Source organism: Akebia trifoliata, chromosome 8, assembly GCF_017979445.1.
Source record: "Akebia trifoliata isolate Shusen 1 chromosome 8, ASM1797944v1, whole genome shotgun sequence".
NCBI lineage: Eukaryota > Viridiplantae > Streptophyta > Magnoliopsida > Ranunculales > Lardizabalaceae > Akebia > Akebia trifoliata.
In genome coordinates, this window is record NC_141382.1 from 37,038,129 (window position 1) to 37,058,117 (window position 19,989).

The 19,989-nt window shown below is 37.3% G+C and overlaps 1 protein-coding gene across 1 annotated transcript; it reads right to left on the reverse strand.

Moving 5' to 3' along the window:
* Window positions 1–18,032: 18,032 nt before the first annotated feature.
* Window positions 18,033–19,733, reverse strand: LOC147396657 (uncharacterized). The gene is made up of 3 exons (XM_086450153.1): window positions 19,156–19,733; window positions 19,013–19,084; window positions 18,033–18,923 (listed from the first exon to the last, which is right to left on the reverse strand). Exon 3 carries the CDS (start codon window positions 18,534–18,536, stop codon window positions 18,033–18,035), a length of 504 nt encoding a protein of 167 aa, XP_086306279.1. The 5' UTR covers window positions 18,537–18,923; window positions 19,013–19,084; window positions 19,156–19,733.
* Between the last annotated feature and the right edge of the window lie 256 nt (window positions 19,734–19,989).

Below are 19,989 nucleotides of genomic sequence, written 5' to 3' on the forward strand. Positions count from 1 at the left end.
CGAGCCCTACCCATAAAAATCTACCCAACCCATCTAAAAGTACTTAAGCTTGGCTAACCCGAGTGTAGAAGCTCAAGCAAGGATTGAGCTTGGGTTAATTAGTTTAGGCCTTAATACTCCAGTTGAGGGTTCTACCACTTGGGGTTGAGCTCGGGTTTACCCCCAACCCACCCAGGTTGTAATCCTATTTCTTAATAATTATCAAATTGATTAGGGCCATCAATTATAAAATTAAAGTTTGTTAAATGAATTTAGGACAAGTCAATATATATTTGAAATATTTAATAGAACATATGCATTGTTGCATTATTAATATCTATTCTTGGTAGGGATTCAATGGGTACCAATTTAACTGGATTAGAACCAAACCAGAAATGATGGGACGATTCTAGTTTCTTCTCATTAAATTTGATTAGATTTAGGTCTCTTGGAACCAAGCTGATTGAGAACGAGAATCGATAAGAACCGAGACCTCGACTTGCTTAAAGAGACAATTTTACAATTCCAATTCCATTAATTTGAGAATTGGAACCAACAGGAACAAAAATCGACATAATTTAATATTTCAAGTTCTTTTGGAGATCGAATCAAAACCTATCCATTGACACCCCTAGTTCTTAGTTTTATTATTAGATAGAAAGTATTTAGTGTGGAGGGATAAATTCTCCAACCTACGAGGCAACAACATGTGTCATGAAGGATTAAGAAAGTCCACTATGGAGCATTCTTTCAACCTAAGTGGTACAATCGTTCGAACGATTCACTGAGGGAGTGGGCTTGGGAGAAGTTTGGGAAAACATGGTTCTGTAAATGGAAAAAAAGGTTCTAATCCCTGAGATTTTGGGATTTGAGTAATTAAATTAGCAAGGACTCTTAGAAAGGGAATCTCACAAGATTTTTATCCCAAAATAGAAGGGGATAAGGAAAGAAAATGTGCAAAATAAAAAGTCCCCTTTCTATAAATAGAGGATGACCCTCACATAAGAGGTATGCAATTTTTTCTACACTAACACTATGTCAAATCTTCTTTGGAGCTAACTTAGGCATCAAAGGCTCTGTAGAACAGGAAAAGATTCGAGGAAAGACATATCGTTCGATTGGGAAAACGAGGTGATTACAAAAATCATCTCTACAATTGGGAATCGACAAAAAACACGATGTACACATGGAAAACACAAGAAATAATGGTCAAAGGGGTGCAATAGGAAATAAAACAGATGGGGTAGCAGAAACTATTGTAGGAGTTGTGACAACAAGAGGTGCAGCAATGGAGTAGCCGTGAAAGGATAGCCTTCTATAATCCAGGTAGTACAAGGGAACCAAAACCCCATGAAGGATGTCCAAACCTTACTGGCATAAATAAGGATAGAAATTCCACTGAGTATAGGATGACAATCATAGGAGATTCAATATCTCAATAGGGAGAATGAAAAGCTACTACAACAGAGGGTTGAATGATCAGAGAACAGAAGGGGCAACGACGATGATGTTGGGTGTCAAATTAAGAACCATGACTCCCAGGTTCGTTTGGAAGGAAATCAGGTCAACCATGGGCAAAACAACCACCCAACCTAATGAATTTGGTGAAAGGAGAGGACTTGTTGAGAAGAAGGAAGGATGTTATGGTTAAAGGAGGAAAAATTGGTCACATCGCTTGTTCAATTGTTAGGGATTTGAGAACGTCACCATTTACAGAGACGATCCAGAACTCCGAGTCATTGAGGAAGTTCCACATGCCCAAGTTCGATTCTTTTCATGGAACTAAGGACCCTGTAGAGCATGTCATATACTACAAGAGCTTGATGATTCTTTATTAGGGGAATGACATGCTCACTTGCAAGATGTTCTTTTCCACCTTGAGATCGGTTGCTATTACTTAGTTCCAAAGTATGCCACATGGCTTAGTAAGAAAAATATAGTAGTTGGAAGAGTTCTTTGTAGTTCAGTACATTCACGACAAGCGTAGGAAGGTCAGGTCAACGTACTATTCTACCTAAGACAGAAAGGAAGGGAGAACATCTGTGCCTTCATAGCTTGGTTCTACTTTGAGTTATTGCTGGTCGAGAACCCTGACGATAACATGGTAATTTAGGCCTATGCCAACGTGGTCATACCGAGAATATGGTTGGATGAAGAGTTGATCACCGGTCTACCAGAAAGGTTGGAAGATCTGTACATCCCAACCGAAAAGTATATCGCTCTAGAGGAAACCCTAAAGAGCAAGGCTCGGGAGATAGAGCCGACGATGCATACTGTTATGTTAACCAAAACTGAAATTGAAAACAAAAGGGAAAAAAGAAAAAAACGTCAAGTAGAAGGAGGGCAAGGAAGGGTACGAGTGGGAGTTCATGGAACTCAAGATAATGCCCCTAATAGAGAGACCCTCGAAAATACTAAAACACATAAAGAATGATCCTAGCTTCGTGCCACCTCCTTCGAACTACTGAGGCAAATCGGGAAAGTCGTATATTGAGTACCATAAGGCAGAGGATCATCTGATTGATGATTACTAAAGGTTGAAGCATTCAAGATATGATTGACCAAAGGAAGCTTAGAAGGCATGTGACAACGATAACAAAAGAACCTAGGAGACGAGATCCTATCCTTTAGCCTTTAAAAAGACCTACAACACATGAGGAAAGGTATTGGAGAATTGTTAACACAATCGTCGGAGAATTTGATTCCGATAAGGTGGTCAGAATTTCTCAATGTACCAAGGTCAAGAAGTCATAATATGAGCGGAAGGTCCATCAGGTTACAAAGAGAGCAACTATGACTTAGGTACCCTAGTCTATTTGGGGAAGTAAAGCATAGTGTTTACTCAGGAAGACCTAAAAGGAATAACTAACATACACAGCGATGCATTGGTTATCACACTGGTGGTAGGGATGATTGCTTTGAAGACGATCCTCATTAATGTTGGGAGCGTAGTGGACATCCTATTTCTTTTAGTAACTGAGAAGATAGGGATGGTCGGAGGGCTATAATAGATTGAGGTCAGTGTTTACGGGTTCAATTGGGGAAATCATCCTGCCTTTGTAATAGAACCCGAGGATTTAAGGAAGTTCGATGTACAACGTTATAGTAAGGAGGAGGTGGATACATTCTATGAAGATTGTGCCTTCAATGTACCACCAAGTCATACATTTCCCGACCTACGATGGGCCCATAGAGATCAAATGAGACTAGGTAATAGCTCGAAACTTCTGTGCCAACGCGATAAAAGAGGGAAGAAAGAATGACACCAAGATAGGATTGAGGAGGTAAAAGCTGACCCACCTAACGTTGGGAATCAATAACATTTACAAAAGGAATTGCAGGCAGAATGGGTGTCAATAGTAGAACAGGTGAAAGAGATAGACTTGGGAGAAGAAGGCATACATCGGACCTTTATCGGGTCGGGTATGGAGAAGGAAGAAACAAAAAATATGGTGGAATTCTTAAAAAGAAACAAGATGTCTTCGCCTGGTCACTGGGAGACATGCCCAATATAGATCCACAAATTGCAAGTCATCACTTACATGTGGACCTTAGGTTTCGACCAATGCAACAGAAACCTCAGAGGTTAGCACCGAGGCTGAGGCAAGTGATTAACGAAGAAGTAGCCAAGCTACTTGAAGCCAGATCCATTAAGGAAGTACAATACCCAACCTGAATTGCAAATATAAATTCGTAAGAAAGATTATTAGGTACTAATCTGCCTCGACTTCATTAACCTCAACAAGGTGTGCTCAATGGACAAATCCTTCTTCTAAGGATCAATTGATTAGTAGATGCAACTGCTGGACAAGAAAGGCTTTCTTTCATGATGGGTATTCAGGCTACAACTAGATTCTACTTGCCTTTGAGGATCAAGAGAAGACCACTTTCATCACGGAGCAAAGACTTTTCTGTTACAAGGTGATGTCGTTCGGTTTAAAGAATGCAAGGGCTATGTATCAAAAGCTATTCACCAAAATGTTTGAGGATAAGATTAAAGATACCATGGAGGTATATATTAACGACATGCTCGTAAAGAGAGAATGGTTGGAATATCACATAGATTACCTAAAGGAGACATATGTTTGATTAAAAGAAAATGGGATGCCTTTCAATCCAAATAAGTGCACGTTCGAGGTGTCATTAAGGAAGTTACTAAGATACATAATGACAAAAAGAGGAATATAAGTGAATCTAGACCAAATAATGGCATTGTTAGAAATGTCATATCCTACCAGTGTAAAACAAATGCAAAAGTTTGCAGGTCAGGTAGTTGCACTCAACAAGATTGTTTCAAGATCTTTAGACAAATGCCTTTTTATGTTACTCAAAAAAATTAAATGGATTTGAGTGGATAGAAGAATGTGATAACATTTTTCTAGATTTGAAGGCTTACCTCGGGACACCTCTGATCTTAAGCAAGTTAGTGGATGGGGAGACTCTTGGTGTTTACTTAGCAGCTACCCTAGTATAGATAAGCTCGGTCCTTTTCAGAATAGTAGTTAAGGAGTTGTCAATCTACTTTACAAGAAAAAATTAGGGAAAATCTTAGGTCAAGTACAAATGAACCGAGAAAATTGGGTTCCCATTGGTTTATTCAACTCAAAAGTTGAAACCATGTTTCCAAGTTCATAGGATCAAGGTAATCACAGACTACCCACTTAGGGAAGTCCTATATAAATCAGAAAAATCCAGAAGGATTGCCAAGTGGGCGGTTGCATTGGGAGAGTTGGATTTAATCTTCAAACAGAGGAATTATTAAAAAGATCAGACCATAGCAAACTTATTGGAGCCACGCTTCTTGGGCTTGGGTTTGTAGGAACTTATTAGAATTCTAATTTAAAAAGTTGGAAACTCGTTTCTCAGACTCGAACTTATTGGAGTCATGCTTCTCGAGTTTTGGTTTGTAGGAACTTATTAAAATCCTACCTGAACTCATATTCTATGATTTCAAATGTTAGAGTATTTTTTCTCAGATTCGAACTTACTAGAGTCACGTTTCTCGGGCTTAAGTTAGTTAGAGCCTCGGTATTGTGGACTTAAATATTGATAAATTTGGGCCTTTATTGACTTACCATGCATTGGGATTCATAATAACATTAGGTTCCACAAGACTTTTAGACTTTTGAGTAAGATTTTCCTTTTTATGTTGTGATTAAGAACGAAATTTTACAATCACAATGACTTTAAAAAATGCCCCTAATTTCAAGATTGGCTTCTAACTAGAACTTGACTACGAAATTAATGAAATGGATTGCTCTTAGAAAGTATGGATGAGAAACTATGTACTATGATAAATAATAGATAGAAGAATCGAAATTCCTTTAAATTTTCAAGACTTTTAAGATTATCATATGTGCAATAAGGAATTTGATTATTTTCTTTCAAATTTCTTTTGAGAAATGCTTGAGCTAGACTTAAAATCTTGATGATTATTAGAATAGAAGATCTTTATCTTCAAAGTAGTTGATGGATCTGCATTTCTTTAGCAAACACTTGAACAAGTAAACATATTCTTAAAGATCTGACATGCTTAAGATGACTTTCGAGTTTCATCGACTTCAACATTGTTTTCATCGGATGTGAGCTCTTGGCTGAAAACGAATGTTGTGACTTGAATAATTTTCTACATTTCTTAGTAAACTTCCTTCTAAAAATTTTCTTCTTAGTGGGATTTTTTTTTGGTGCCCTAATTTTTTCCTAGGTTATCTTTTCAGGTTTTCAACCTAGTGGGTTTTGTTTTTCTTTTTCTAAGGATGCCTTGAATTTTGCCTAGGTCAAAATTTCAAGTTTTCAACTTTGCATGCCTTTTTTTTTATGATTATGCCTTAACTTCTACCTAAGTTGCCCTTTTGAATTTTCAACTTAACGGATTTCTCTTTTTTCTTGATGATCTCGAATATTCAACTTGACAACTTTTTGGTTCTTTACATTTTAACCGAGTCAATTAGCATTCAGGAGGACTTAATAGGTGGGCCGATGACATGATTTAGAAAGAAAAAACATAAGGCTGAACTTTTCTATCAATTTTTTTGATTTTCATTTTTTCCAAGCTTAAATTAACTTCTTCGGTTATCTACGTACCCCAAATCTTTTTCTCTTTTGGGATCAGGTCAAAATGTAGTTCATATAAAAACTTCCCTCCTGAGGTTGGTTGGTATGATTTAGAAAGACGAGACTATTGATTTTTTAGAAGCTACGAGAAGCTAAAGAAGGTTACCTTTTAATTTGTAAGATAAGAGAATTGTTTGACTAAAGAAGGCATTCTTTAGTGAAATGCTACTTGATTTGGTTAAGATTCTAGGAACTCGATGTCTTGATTGCTCTATCGAGTAGGGTTTTCTTTTGAGAATAGGTGGCTTTCAATTATCTTATGTGAAATTACATATGATTGAGTTCTTTGTATTTGACTATTCAACTTTTTCAGAACTTTAAGAAAATCTTTTATTCTTTCGCGAATGAGAACTCTCATATCTCGAGTAAAAAACATAGTAGCTCATTCTTGTGAGTCTTAGCATCTATGTCGATGGCTTCAATTACATTATTTTTGATAATCTTTGAATTTGAAGTTTACCATCAACTTTAAGTCTTAATCTATTTTGGTGCAATTTGCTCTGATGAAAGGTAATGTAGTGTTCATACTCAACATATCCTTATAAGTCCATGTGGAATACTTATGAATTTCTTAAATACGTTTATTATTCTTTCATGTTCTCTTGAGGATAATATAATACCAATATGTACTTTTTGAGTCTACTATTTAATTTCAATATTTATCAAGTTTGATCAATAAGCTCAAAGTCTTTTCCCATGTTAGATTTTATGTTCACATCATTATTGCACGCATGATAATCAAAAGTTTATTTATTTCATTGAGAATTAAAAAGACATAAATTGACAAACTTGACTAAAGCTTGCAAATTAATAAATCTTAACATAACTAAAATGACTAATTGAATTTGAAGACTAACCAATTGAAGCTAAAAAAACTCAAAGTGAAGACATCATTTTAAATAGAAGGACACAATGCTAGGGTCTATGCCATTTTGGATATTTTCAATGGGTGACTTGAATTTGTCTACTTTCACTATCTCTTCATATTCTAATTTGAGCCTGTTAAATGCTAAACAATCCGTTGCTTCACTAATCTCTCTGTTCTTCAATTCCATCATTGTCTTAGGGTATATATGCTCATCTTGACATAATAATGATGTACTGTTAGGACCGACTGAGTAAATGAAAGAAATTAGGTTAACTGACTCGGGTTGGATAGGGATATCAAGTTCAAAGGGGGTGGAGGTTGAGTTTGAAAGGTAGGTAAATGATTAGTTTTAACATTAGGTGCGGTAGGAGCAGGGATGGTAACCTTTCCTTGGTCAATCAGGTTTTGAATAGTATTGTGGAGAGTAATATACTTGTTAAGAACATAACCAGACATTTAATGAAATTTACAGAATTGTCCATTATCCAAGTTTGGAGGAAGATGATTAAACAAATACTTAGGTTGCAATGGTGTCATCAATTTTTGAAAGATAATACTAAGGGACATTCCAAGATTGATGAATTATCTCCTAGGATTGGCTTGTAAGGATTGAGTGGCTTAAGGAGCTAGTAAGAAAGAGGTGTTGGCTACTTGTAAAGAATTGACACTGTATTCGAAACTTTTGGGTTTTGACTCAAACAAGTTATCAAAAAGACCTAAAGAGTAGGCATCCTCAACTTGATTTACAGTCTCAAGAAATGATTAAAAATGGAAAGGTATTGAGACATCAAATACTTGACATAAGTTGAAGTGAGATTCCTGAGGATGATTTTGACTTATTCTTTTTTTTTGAGTTGATCCTAGAATTGAGCAACTTTAGTTCTCCATCAAGCAATGAACTCAATGAAAGTTTCCCCAAACTTCTGTTTGATTGTTTGTAAATCTCTTCTTGTGATTTTAAGGTTTATGTTGAATGAATATCACCCTATAAACTCCTTCATTTATTTGTGTCAGGTTCTTACATGAGATGAGTACAGTGACATTAATCAGCGTAAGGCAGGTCCTGTAAGAGTTCTTAGAAAAAGTTGAGTCATCTGTTCTTCACTTAGACCTGAGATTGCATGATGTTGACATATACTTTCAAGTGAGTCCTAGGGCATCCAATTCTGTCAAACTTATCCATATCTGGCATTGTGAAATTTTCTAGTAGACAGCCAGTAGGGAATAACGTCATTGCCCCTAATATAAGGACAAGATCATTGGGGTCTTTGATATTTTCAAGGCAGTTTCAACGTAAGTTATTCGATGAAGTAAGATAGGGTCGACAGGTAATTGATAATTTTCTAGGTCTTCGATGAGGTCAAACACAAACTGAGATTCTATAGCTTTGTATGGTCACCCCGCTATGAATTACCTAGTTGTTTATTTGGTGTTGAAATACTAAGGATTTTGAAATTGAGTTGCCTCTTCAAGCTCTTTCGCACTTTTTATCATTTTACATCCATTGAAATCGTTTCTCTAAAATATGTGAGCTTCTCTAACAATCTGATCAAATCCCTTATTTTCAAAATTAAAAAATGCAAATGTTTCCAGAAAATTGACATTTCTAGTCCTAATACCAGACTTGAACATCTGTCTCTGAAATATTGTTCTTGTGTAAAATTAAGAGTACCAAATCTCCAGTATCTACACTATTACTACAAAATAACAATACTCACTCTAAAGGGACTTACAAATGTGCAAAATGCTATAATTTTTCGTTGAGATAGTCGTATTAATGACTTCATTCGACGTTGAGAAGGTAGTAATGTGAAGAACAAGGTATTGTGCTATCTAGGTCACGCTCTTCGACATCTTTCCATAGTCGGAAGGTCTTTTAAGGTGAATTTTCTTTTCAATTTTTCATTACGTTAGCTTGAATAGATCTCTTATTATGCTAACTTTTTTGTTGGCAATCAAACTGTCCCAAAGACTATGTGAAAGCGCCCTCGATCCGCGGGGTACGCGGATCCGCTTTTGACCCTTGAGGTTTGGGAGTCGCCACCTAGTTGTTAAGGTCTAGGAACCAAACTGACTCTAAAAAAGACAAACTAATCTACGAAAGAGAAAAAGAGTCCGGGGATCACATTACGGGGTTGGAAGGTGTTAGGCACCAACCCCGCCCGGCCAAAGCCGGTCTCTACTAACTTCCCAAATAAATCACATTGCTAAAAACCTAGATAAAAATAAAAAATTTTATACCTTTCCAATAGCAAGGATTTTGTTCCCTCAGATCTGACAAAAATAGCTCCTTGTACTGTACTCCCTTGCTTCGTTCTGTCTCCGAATTTAATTTCGGATCTCTGAGGCAAGGTATGTCCTTATTTTTGGATCTGAACTCTTCAAGTTTGTTGCGGATTTTGGGATGTTTTTAGAAGGCTTTTAGGCGTTTCTTATGCTAAAATCGAAGGAGAGATGTTAGGTAAGGAGTTGGGACTCCAAAAATAGGGTTTATGGGAGGCTAGGGGGGATTCTAGACCTACTTCTCTTAGGGTTTATGATTTGATACGAAAATAGGGTGTGAGCACCTCTATTTATAGATTTTTTTAGGGGTTGATTTTGATAGAGTTAGTATTTAATTAGAGTTCTTTTAATTAGAATTGTGTTTTAGTTAGACTTGTTTTAGGTAGAATTGTGTTTTAATTATAATTGTTTTAGATAGAATTATTTTTAAGTTAGAACTCTATTAGATTGAGTTATTATTTAATTAGAACTCCATTATGACTTTTGGTCTTATTTGATTGACTTTTAATGTTTTGACTTTAGTCTTAATTGATTGACTTTTAATATCTTGACTTCAGTCTTGCTTAATTGACTTTAATTTTGACTTTAATCTCACTTGATTGACTTTAATACCTTGACTTCAGTATTGCTTGATTTACTTTTAATTTTTGGAGAACCCCCCTCTAAAATATCTTTAATTCTTTGGACCCCCAAATGGAGGGGTCCTTAAAGAAATATCTCACGAACCCTCAATAATTTTACTTGAAAACCCGATTGATCGATTTCTTCGGTTTAAAATTTTAAATTAATTTCATTAATGTTTCAATTTAATTATTTAATGTTTTATTTATTAATTTCGAATTTTTTAATTATAAAAATTATGAAATTACCGTTTTACCCCCGGAGAGGACTTTTCACGTTTTAAGTCAATTTTTAATGTTCTAGGATGTTTTAGAATCGATTTTTCGTAAGGAATTCAATGGAAATATTAGTTTGTGTTATTTATAAATTTTTTTGTGTGAAATGGTCGTGAACTTTATGAGGGGCATTTTCATAATTTTGTCGAATTCTGTTAAAATTGGTGAAATGATTTATTTGGTTTCGATTTATTATTTTATGTGTTTGAGAGAGTTTTCCTAAGCGTAACGTAGGCTCTAAGGTTGTTTTGAGGTTAGGGGTATTTTGATAATTTGGTCAATTTTTAATGATTTTTATCGTGAAGCTTCTTTTTGATCTGCAAGATGATGATTTCTATGTTTCTGGGTCGTATTTTCCTAGCGTAGCGTGGTTTCTAAGGTTTTATTAGTTCGAGATACCTCATCCGGATTTCTGAAACACATCTGGTAACAAAATAGAGCAATGGAATACACATCCATCATTGGGAATCATTGCGATCGGGTTGACGAGTTGATTAATTAAGCGAGTGCAAAAATGGGGTGTCTACACTATGCATTCAACATATCGGAGTCTGACAAAATTTGGAGTTGCAAATGGATTTGGGATTACTACGTGAGCTTGCTTCAAAGTTATCCAAGTCTAAAGTAGTTAATTGTTTGAGGGTGTATTAGTATGGCTATGACCCCTACTTCCACCACTTGTCTAGGATTTTGCTGACTTTTTTTTTTCTACTTATGTTTACACTAATTTGCTTCACATAATTTCTTTTACGAAAATGTTTAGCTTACTAAGTTGTCTGTGATTATCTCCCTTAGACATTGGTTGTTGGTTAAATGAAATGTGTAGATCTTTTTGTCTTTAGAGGTGATATCGATCTGTTTATTTCATTGCTCAAGTTCTTAGTTTCCGACACTTCTGAGTAAAATATTTCTCTTTCTTATATGTCTTAATATTATTCAAAGTTGTCCAAGGTATTATTTTTTAAAATAATTGTACTGCCATTTGGTTATGTTCTTTTAGGTAAACTCTACATCCGTTACTAGTGACTTTCATAATTGCAAGCTTGACAATAATCATTGATATGTTGTAATGGCTTATTTTAAATCTATGAAGAGGAAGCCACTTGTCTTTGAATGTTTAAAGAACAACCTCGAATGGATTACAGTAATCAACTTTAAGGGTAACATAGAATTCGTAAGGTTCTCTTGGCTAACACACAACAATTGAACAAAATTGTTTTACATATGCATAAAGATTCTCAGTCCCGAGATTGGAGTTGCCATAACAAAAAAGAGTTGGAGTTGCTAAGGGATTCTATAATAGAATTCATGGAAAAAATCTTTTCTATATTTCTTTCGTATGTCTTTACAAAGAATGAATCTGTATATATAACAAGAGAATCTTATCTATTCTTGACTATACTAATGTTATGGCTAGAATAAAGGCTGACCCTTATATGAGGGGATTGACAATCAAGGCTCCTTCCATAATCTCTATCATTACAACTCATGCCAACACTCCCCCTCAAGTTGTTGCATATAGGTCTCTGATGTCCAACTTGTCAAGTGAGTTGTAGTTCTTATTGCATTCAACTTTTGTAAGTACGTTTGCCAACCGGTTCTTGAATTTAATAAAAGGAAACCGATTTATCTTAGTCTCAAGATTTTGTTTGATGAAATGTCGATCCACCTCCACATGTTTGGTTCAATCATATTCGACAAGGTTAAGTGAAATATCAATGGTGGCCTTGTTGTCATAGAATAGGTCTATCTTATAGTTTGGCGCAAAACCAATTTTTGTTAACAGTCTTTTAAGCCAGAGAAGCTCATAAAGACCTTAGCCATCCCTTGAAATTCAGTTTCAACACTTGACAAAGCCTCCCCATTCTGCTTCTTACTTCTCCATGTAACTAGGTTCCCGCCAACAAACATGAAATACTTTGAGGTGGATTTTATGTCTGATATATTTCCTGCCCAATCTGCATCTGTATAGCCCTCAACTCTGAGATGATCATTTTTTGAGAATATGAGTCATTTTCTCGGAGATGACTTTATGTATCGAAGAATTCTAATCATCACATCTATGTGATCCTCACTCGGACAATGCATGATTTGACTTATATGCTCATAGCATAAACAATATTTGGGCGAGTATGTGAGAGATAAATAAGCTGTCCAACTAATATTTGGTATTTCTCCTTATTTGTTGGATTTGGCCTGGGTATTCTCTAAGTTTGTGGTTTTGGACAATTGGTGTGTCTGTAGGCTTACACTCTAGTAGTCCCATCTCTGATAATAAGTGTAGGATATATTTTCGTTGAGAAAAAATATACCTTGCTTCGATCTAACAACCTCAATTCCCATAAAATATTTAAGTCCTCCCAAATTCTTTATTTCAAATTCAATCGCCAAATGCTTTTGTAGTCTTGATATTTCTTTTGGATCGTCACCTATAATAATCATGTCATCTATAGAGATTATTAAAGTTGTGACCTTACCCAGTTGATGCTTTAAGAATATTGTATGGTCTGAGTTGCTCTTTTTGTAACCATATTTCTTCATTGCCAAGCTGAATCGCTTGAACCATGCTTTAGGTGATTGTTTTAATCCATACAATGCTCGTTGTAATTTACACACCACCTCAGCCACAAAATTCACAGTGTAGCCTTGTGGAACATCCATATAGACTTCCTCCTCAAAATAACCATGGAGGAAGGCATTCTTTACATCAAACTGGTGCAGTGGCCAATTGAGATTCATTGCGAGGGACAACAATACTCTAACCGTGTTCAATTTAGCCACTGGCGATAAGGTCTCCTGATAGTTTACGCCGTATGTTTACGTGTAGCCCTTTATTACTAGCCTTGCTTTGTATTGATCGATTGAACCATTCGCTTTGTGTTTGATGGAGAACACCCATTTACACCCCACCATCTTCTTTGGGTAAGGAACAAGAGTCCATGTTTCATTTTTCAACAGTGCCTCCATTTCTTCCTTCATAGTTTGAGTCCATTTATGATATGTCAGGGCTTTATGAACATTGGTAGGAACACGACATGAGGAAAGTTCATGCACGAATGTCTTGAGTGGTCCATGAACCTTTTTGTGGACACATATTTGGCAATTTGATACTTTGATCTTTCTTTCTCTCCAATAGCTGGAGAATATCTATTTGGTGGTTTGCCACAATTATGCCAAAAAGGTAAAGTATATCCAACAGGGATATCCATATCATTAGAGTTTGGAGGTATAATAGGAGAGTTTACCTTAGGGATGTTCTTAGGAGATGGATCTTCAGATATTGAGGAATGGGGGGTTCCTATTTCAGCTTCAAGTGGTGTTGATACTTCTCTGGGAACTATATCAACTTTGAAGATACACCTAGTCATGTATTTGGTTCTTCCTCGTTGATTAGGATTTCGGTGTCATTAAATCTCGACTAGTCAAATCTTAACTAATTCGGTTCTTCATCACTAATCTCCCCCTAACGAGGAGAATTGGGTACTAAGGAAGAGAAGAATGCGTCAGACTCCAGAAAAGTGATATCCATAGTTACATAGGTGCGTTTGGTGGCTGGATCATAGCATCGATATCCCTTTTTATGTAAGACATACCCAAGAAAAGACATCGGATAGCACAATGATCAATTTTCATGCGCCGTTTCTTATAAAGGTGGACAAATGTGACACAACCAAAAATTGGGGAAGAATTATTAACATTGTAGGTAAGGGAACATAGGTTGAAAAAGTCTGTAGTGGAGTCTTAAAGTTCAAGACTTTGGAGGGCATCCGATTGAGGAGATGCACAGTTGTGGCAACGACATTGGCCCAATGTCTACTGGGCACATGAGCTCCAAGTAATAGAGCCCGAGCAGTTTCAAGAATATGACAGTTTTTTCTCTCAGCCACACCACTCTACTGAGGAGTCTATGGGCAGGAGGTTTCATGAATAAGTCCATGACTTTGGAAATAAGCATGAAAGTGATGGTTCACATATTCACCACCTTTATCTGATCTAAGAATCTGAATCTTAGAAAGACTGAAACATATTTAGTACTTCATTTTTATGTTTCAGCAATTAGAGCCAAGTTATATGAGTACAATTATCTACAAATATCACAAACTAGTGGATACAAATATTATAGAAACTGGGGGAGGACCCCATACATCGGAGTGAATTAAAGCAAAAAGAACATTACTTTTATTCATACTCAAAGGATAGGTAGTTTTATGACTTTGAGAAAGAATGCAAGTTTCACATTTGAAGTCAAATATTGACATATTGGAAAATAGACCACGAAACATGCCTCATATAACCAAAGGACGGATGTCCTAACAGACGATGCCAAAGCCAAATTTGTCCTCTTTGTTGTCAATTGGATGATGCATGTGATGTGTGGCCCATATTGAAATCCTTCACGTAATATATGTCAATTGTACTGAATGCCTCTCATTGTGAGAGTTCCTCATATTATATAGAAACTGTTGGGCTGATTACAAGGCTGAATGTCAGCAATTACAAAAATCAAGGAGTGACTAAATAAGGAAACTATAATCTTCCTACTAATTACAAGATATCTACAGCTATAATACAAAATCATACTATAACTAGAGAGACTAATTATGGCTAAATATATATGCTGTATCTGATTGACAGATGTCTACAGCCATAATACAAAATCATGCTATAACTAGAGAGAGTAATTCTAGCTAAATATATATGCTGTATCTTACTGACATCCCCCCTCAAATTGATGTTGGGCAATCAAGAAGCATCAATTTGCTCACAAGGAACTGATGGCGTTGTCGTGTCATGGCCTTTGTAAATACATCAGCTATCTGGAGATTAGTGGAAACATGAGGAAGAGAAATAACACGAGTGTCCAAGGCTTCTCGAATAGAATGACAATCCACCTCAATATGCTTCGTACGCTCATGGTAAACGGGATTAGCAGCTATCTGAATAGCACTCGTGTTATCAGCATGAAGAGGAGTAGGATCAGATTGAGAAAAACCAAGCTCAGCCAGAAGCCCACGAAGCCAGACAATCTCAGAACAAGCAGCAGACATTGCACAGTATTCAGATTCAGTAGAAGATTTAGAAACGCGAGCTTGTTTCTTACTTTTCCAAGAGATTAAAGAATCACCAAGGAACATGCACCAACCCGTGACAGACCGCCGAGTATCAGGACATCCGGCCCAATCTGCATCACTATAAGCAACAAGGCGAAGAGAAAAGCGAGTTGGAAAGAACAATCCACGACCAGGTGACCCTCGAAGATATCGAATGATACGACGCACAGCAGCTAAATGTAGATGACGTGGAGTTTGCATAAACTGGCTAACTTGCTGTACAGCGAAGGAATATCAGGCCAGTAATAGTCAGATAGTTCAAGCTGCCTACCATTTGTCGAAACATAGTAGGATCAGAAAGAAGATTGCCCTCCTCACTACGATATTTCACATTGACTTCCATAGGAGTATCCACCGAAGAAGAATCCTGAAGACCAGCCAGGCTAATCAAATCTTGGGTATATTGTGTTGATTCAAGAATATACCCGAAGAATCAGTGTGCACTTCCAACCCCAAAAAATACGTAAGAGGACCAAGATCCTTCATATGAAAAGAAGCCTGAAGATGCTGTTGGAGGTGGGTAATCAAGGTAGAGTCACTGCCAGTAATGACAATATCATCCACATACACAAGTAAAAGAACGAGACCAGTCGGTGTCTTGCAAAGAAACAAAGAGGAGTCATATTGGCTTTGGACAAAGGAGAACTGAAGCAGAGTAGACCTGAACTTGTCAAACCATGCCCGGGGAGCTTGTTTTAAGCCATAGAGAGACCGCTTCAACTTACACACAGTGGAAGACGAAGAAGAAAACAAGCCTGGAGGAGGAGTCATGTAAATATCTTCTTTGAGATCACCATGAAGTAAAGCATTTTTGACGTCCATCTGGTGAAGTGGCCAACTTTGGGAAGCGGCAATAGAAATAACTGTACGCACTGTAGTCATCTTTGCCACCGGAGCAAATGTCTCATCATAGTCTACACCATATTCTTGCTTATTCCCAAGGGCAACTAATCGTGCCTAATATCGGTCCAAAGTCCCATCAGAGCGGAGCTTAATCGAGTAAACCCATTTACAACCGATAGTTTTAACATTAGAGGGGCAAGGAACCATGTCCCATGTATGATTGTCTTGGAGAGCCCGAAGTTCCTCATCCATCGCTTTCCGCCAACATTCATGTTTAACAGCCTCAGAAAAGCATGTAGGGATGGGAATAGAAGTCAAAGTAGCATTAAAACCATACCAATCAGGGGAACGTGATACTCGGGCAGATCGTCGAGGAGCAGGATAGGGAGGCATGTCAGGCTCGGGAGAACTTATCAAAACTTTCTCAGATGGCGGGTCAATCTCAGGAAAAGTCGTCGAAGCCGTCTCAGATGAAGGGTCAGTCTCGGGAAGGGGTAAAGTTGGTAGACGTCGAGTATACACTATTCCAGGTTTGAAACGTTCAGGGGAAGGAGTCAATTCATCAAAACAAGGTAGAATACTAATCTCAGGCAATGACTCAACATGTGTAGAAAAGAAACATTGATTCTCAAAAAAATAACATTACGAGATATACGAAATTTGTTAGAACAAGGATCATAGCAAACATAACCTTTGTGGGAAATACTATAACCCATAAAGGCACATTTAACAGACTGAGCAGAAAGTTTGTGACGTTCATGAGGAGGTAAATGAACAAAGCAAACACATCCAAAAGTATGCAGATTAAAATAGCTAGGGTGCTGATGATACAAACGATAATATGGAGAATCATAATTCAAGACCTGAGAGGGCAGTCTATTAATTAAGTAAACTGCAGTAGATAATGCCTCAACCCAGAATTTAGAAGGAACAGAGGACTCGAGCAATAAGGTGCGAACAACGTCCAAGAGATGTCCGTTCTTTCGTTCTGCCACACCATTTTGCTGAGGGGTATACGGACAAGAGCGCTGAGAAACAATTCCTTTGTGGTTTAGGAAATCATGAAACTCGTGGGACATGTATTCTCCACCAGAATCAGACCTCAAAATCTTAATACTTGTAGAAAATTGGGTCTCAATATATGCTACAAAGGTCCGAAAAATAGACAAGACCTCAGATTTGGACCGAAGAAAATAGACCCAAGTATATCGACTAAAATCATCTATGAATGTTACAAAATATTTATATCGAGCATGAGAAATTACAGGAGAAATGCCCCATACATCACTATGCACAATATCAAAGCATTTTGCAGCACGACTACCATGAGGAGGGAACAAAAGAGTCTTACTCTTACCAAGTTTGCATACAGCACAGTCAAATGACATATTTTTAGAAACTTGTGCTTTATTGCCTAATAAACCAGAATTTAACATATGAGACAGAACAACAGAGTTTGGATGACCCAAACGTTTGTGCCATACTTCACTTTGAGTGTTAACTGTCATACAAGCTAAAGATAAATAACTAGGAGTTAAAAAGTGCAATGGGAATAGTCTGCCAACTTTAGGTCCCTTCACGAGTATCTTCCCCGACACCTGATCCTGCACAAGACAACCATCACGAGAGAAATGGACATCACAGTTGTTATCAACTAATTGGCCAACTGAAATAAGACTAGTAGAAAGTCCAGGAGACACATAAACATCTTTGAAAGAAGGATTAATATCTCCTACTTTATTAATAGCTAAATGACTCCCATTAGCTATCTGAATATGGAATGAACCATGATATGGACGAACATTGCAAAGTGTATCAGACGATCCGGTCATATGATTGGATGCAGCAGAATCTAAAAGCCAAGATTTAGACGAAGTATTACTATTACCTTGGAGCCCTAAGGCAGAAAAGGCTGACACAATCATCTGCTGGACCATTTCAGGAGTAAGAATAGATGCCAGCTACAGAAGAAGAGGCTAAGGACATCTCTGGAGCAGATGAGGTGTTCACTACAGCTTGATAAGCGTTAGCTTGACGATTCTGAGGTCGAGTGGGACATTCTTTGATAAAGTGGCCATGTTTCTTACAGTAGTTGCAAGACTTCTTTGCACAGTTGGCAGCAATATGACCATACTCCTTGCAGCTGAAACACTGGACTTTGCGCATGTCCTTCCCTTTCCCATAGGCTGCATAGGCTACTGGATTTGGATTGGAGATTCTGGAATCATGTTGGAACGTAACTTGAGTGAGAAGACGCTGCTCCTCACGAAGTAATTCTCTAAAACAAACATCCAAGGATGGTGGAGGATCATGGTTCATTAAATTTGAGCGAGTAACCTCAAATTCAGGGCGCAATTTCATCAGGAATTGATCTCTCTTGCTCTGCTCATGAATAGCCTGAACCGCAAAGAGAGATGCAGCAGGTACCTTCGCATAAACCATATCAGAAAATTCCCCCACAAATTTTGAAAACCAGAAAAATACTCCTGAATAGAGAGATTGCCTTGAGTGTAACCAGCAATCTCATATTCCAATTGAAAACGGCGTGCGGTATTATCTTGGTGATAAACCTTTAGCAAATACTCCCACATGGTCTTCGCAGTCTTATAAGGCTTCAGATTGAGCACAATAAGAGGATCGACAGACCCCAAGATCCAAGACATCACACGTGCATCCTTGACGGTCCACTTAGCCAGCTCCCTAGGCTCCGTAGGGGCTGGATCACTACCGTCGATATGGCCCCACAACTCTTTCCCCGTAACAAACAATTGAAACTGGAATTCCCAAGTAGAATAATTTTTTCCAGTAAAACGGACCCCGAAAGATTCACTAGAAGACATGATGAAACCAATATAACAACAACACCAACTTGAAATCAAAATAAACACCCGAAGCCACTAGGATCAGAAATTGTAAACCTGATAAAGAAGTAACAGCCCCAAACCCACCAGATTTGTTGGACAGCAAGCCCAAGTCCACCAAACAGCAACCTTTAGAGCCCAAAATCACCAATCAGTAACCCAAACAGCACCAAATAACAGTACTCCAGCATAAAACCCACCAGATTTGTTGGACAGCAAGCCCAAGTCCACCAAACAGCAACCTTTAGAGCCCAAAATCACCAGTCAGCAACCCAAACAACACCAAACAACCGCCACAGACTGCACAGAACTTGTCGACAGCCACCACAAAATTTCCACAATCTCTAAAGAATCTGCCGATAGTCACTAATCACCACAAAAAAAGTAGTTTCCAGCAAAAAAGAAACTCTCTGCCCTAAAATATTGAAACCTAGAACAATCCTAATTTAGATGATTTATGCTCTGATACCATGTCAATTGTACTGAATGCCTCTCATTGTGAGAGTTCCTCATATTATATAGAAACTGTTGGGCTGATTACAAGGTTGAATGTCAGCAATTACAAAAATCAAGGAGTGACTAAATAAGGAAACTATAATCTTCCTACTAATTACAAGATATCTACAGCTATAATACAAAATCATACTATAACTAGAGAGACTAATTATGGCTAAATATATATGCTGTATCTGATTGACAGATGTCTACAGCCATAATACAAAATCATGCTATAACTAGAGAGAGTAATTCTAGCTAAATATATATGCTGTATCTTACTGACAAATATCCCCCCTCTTAGTACCACGCCCAATGATCTCTTTGGTAGAATATCATGAAGCAAACAAAAGGTGAGTTATATAAGACAACAACACAGTTCATGGTTGTGGTAACTTGGCTAACATATATTAGCTTATGGGAAGAGAGGAAACAAGTAGAGTATGAGTTAAGGATAAAGCAGGTGATAATTTTACAATGTCGTCCCTTGTGACCGGAGAAAAAGAACCCCATTGGCATTGGTAATGTAGGTGCATCAT

Excerpts from the sequence above, each read along its gene's own strand:
- LOC147396657 (XM_086450153.1), bottom strand. The coding sequence starts at position 18,536 with ATGGTTTATGCGAAGGTACCTGCTGCATCTCTCTTTGCGGTTCAGGCT.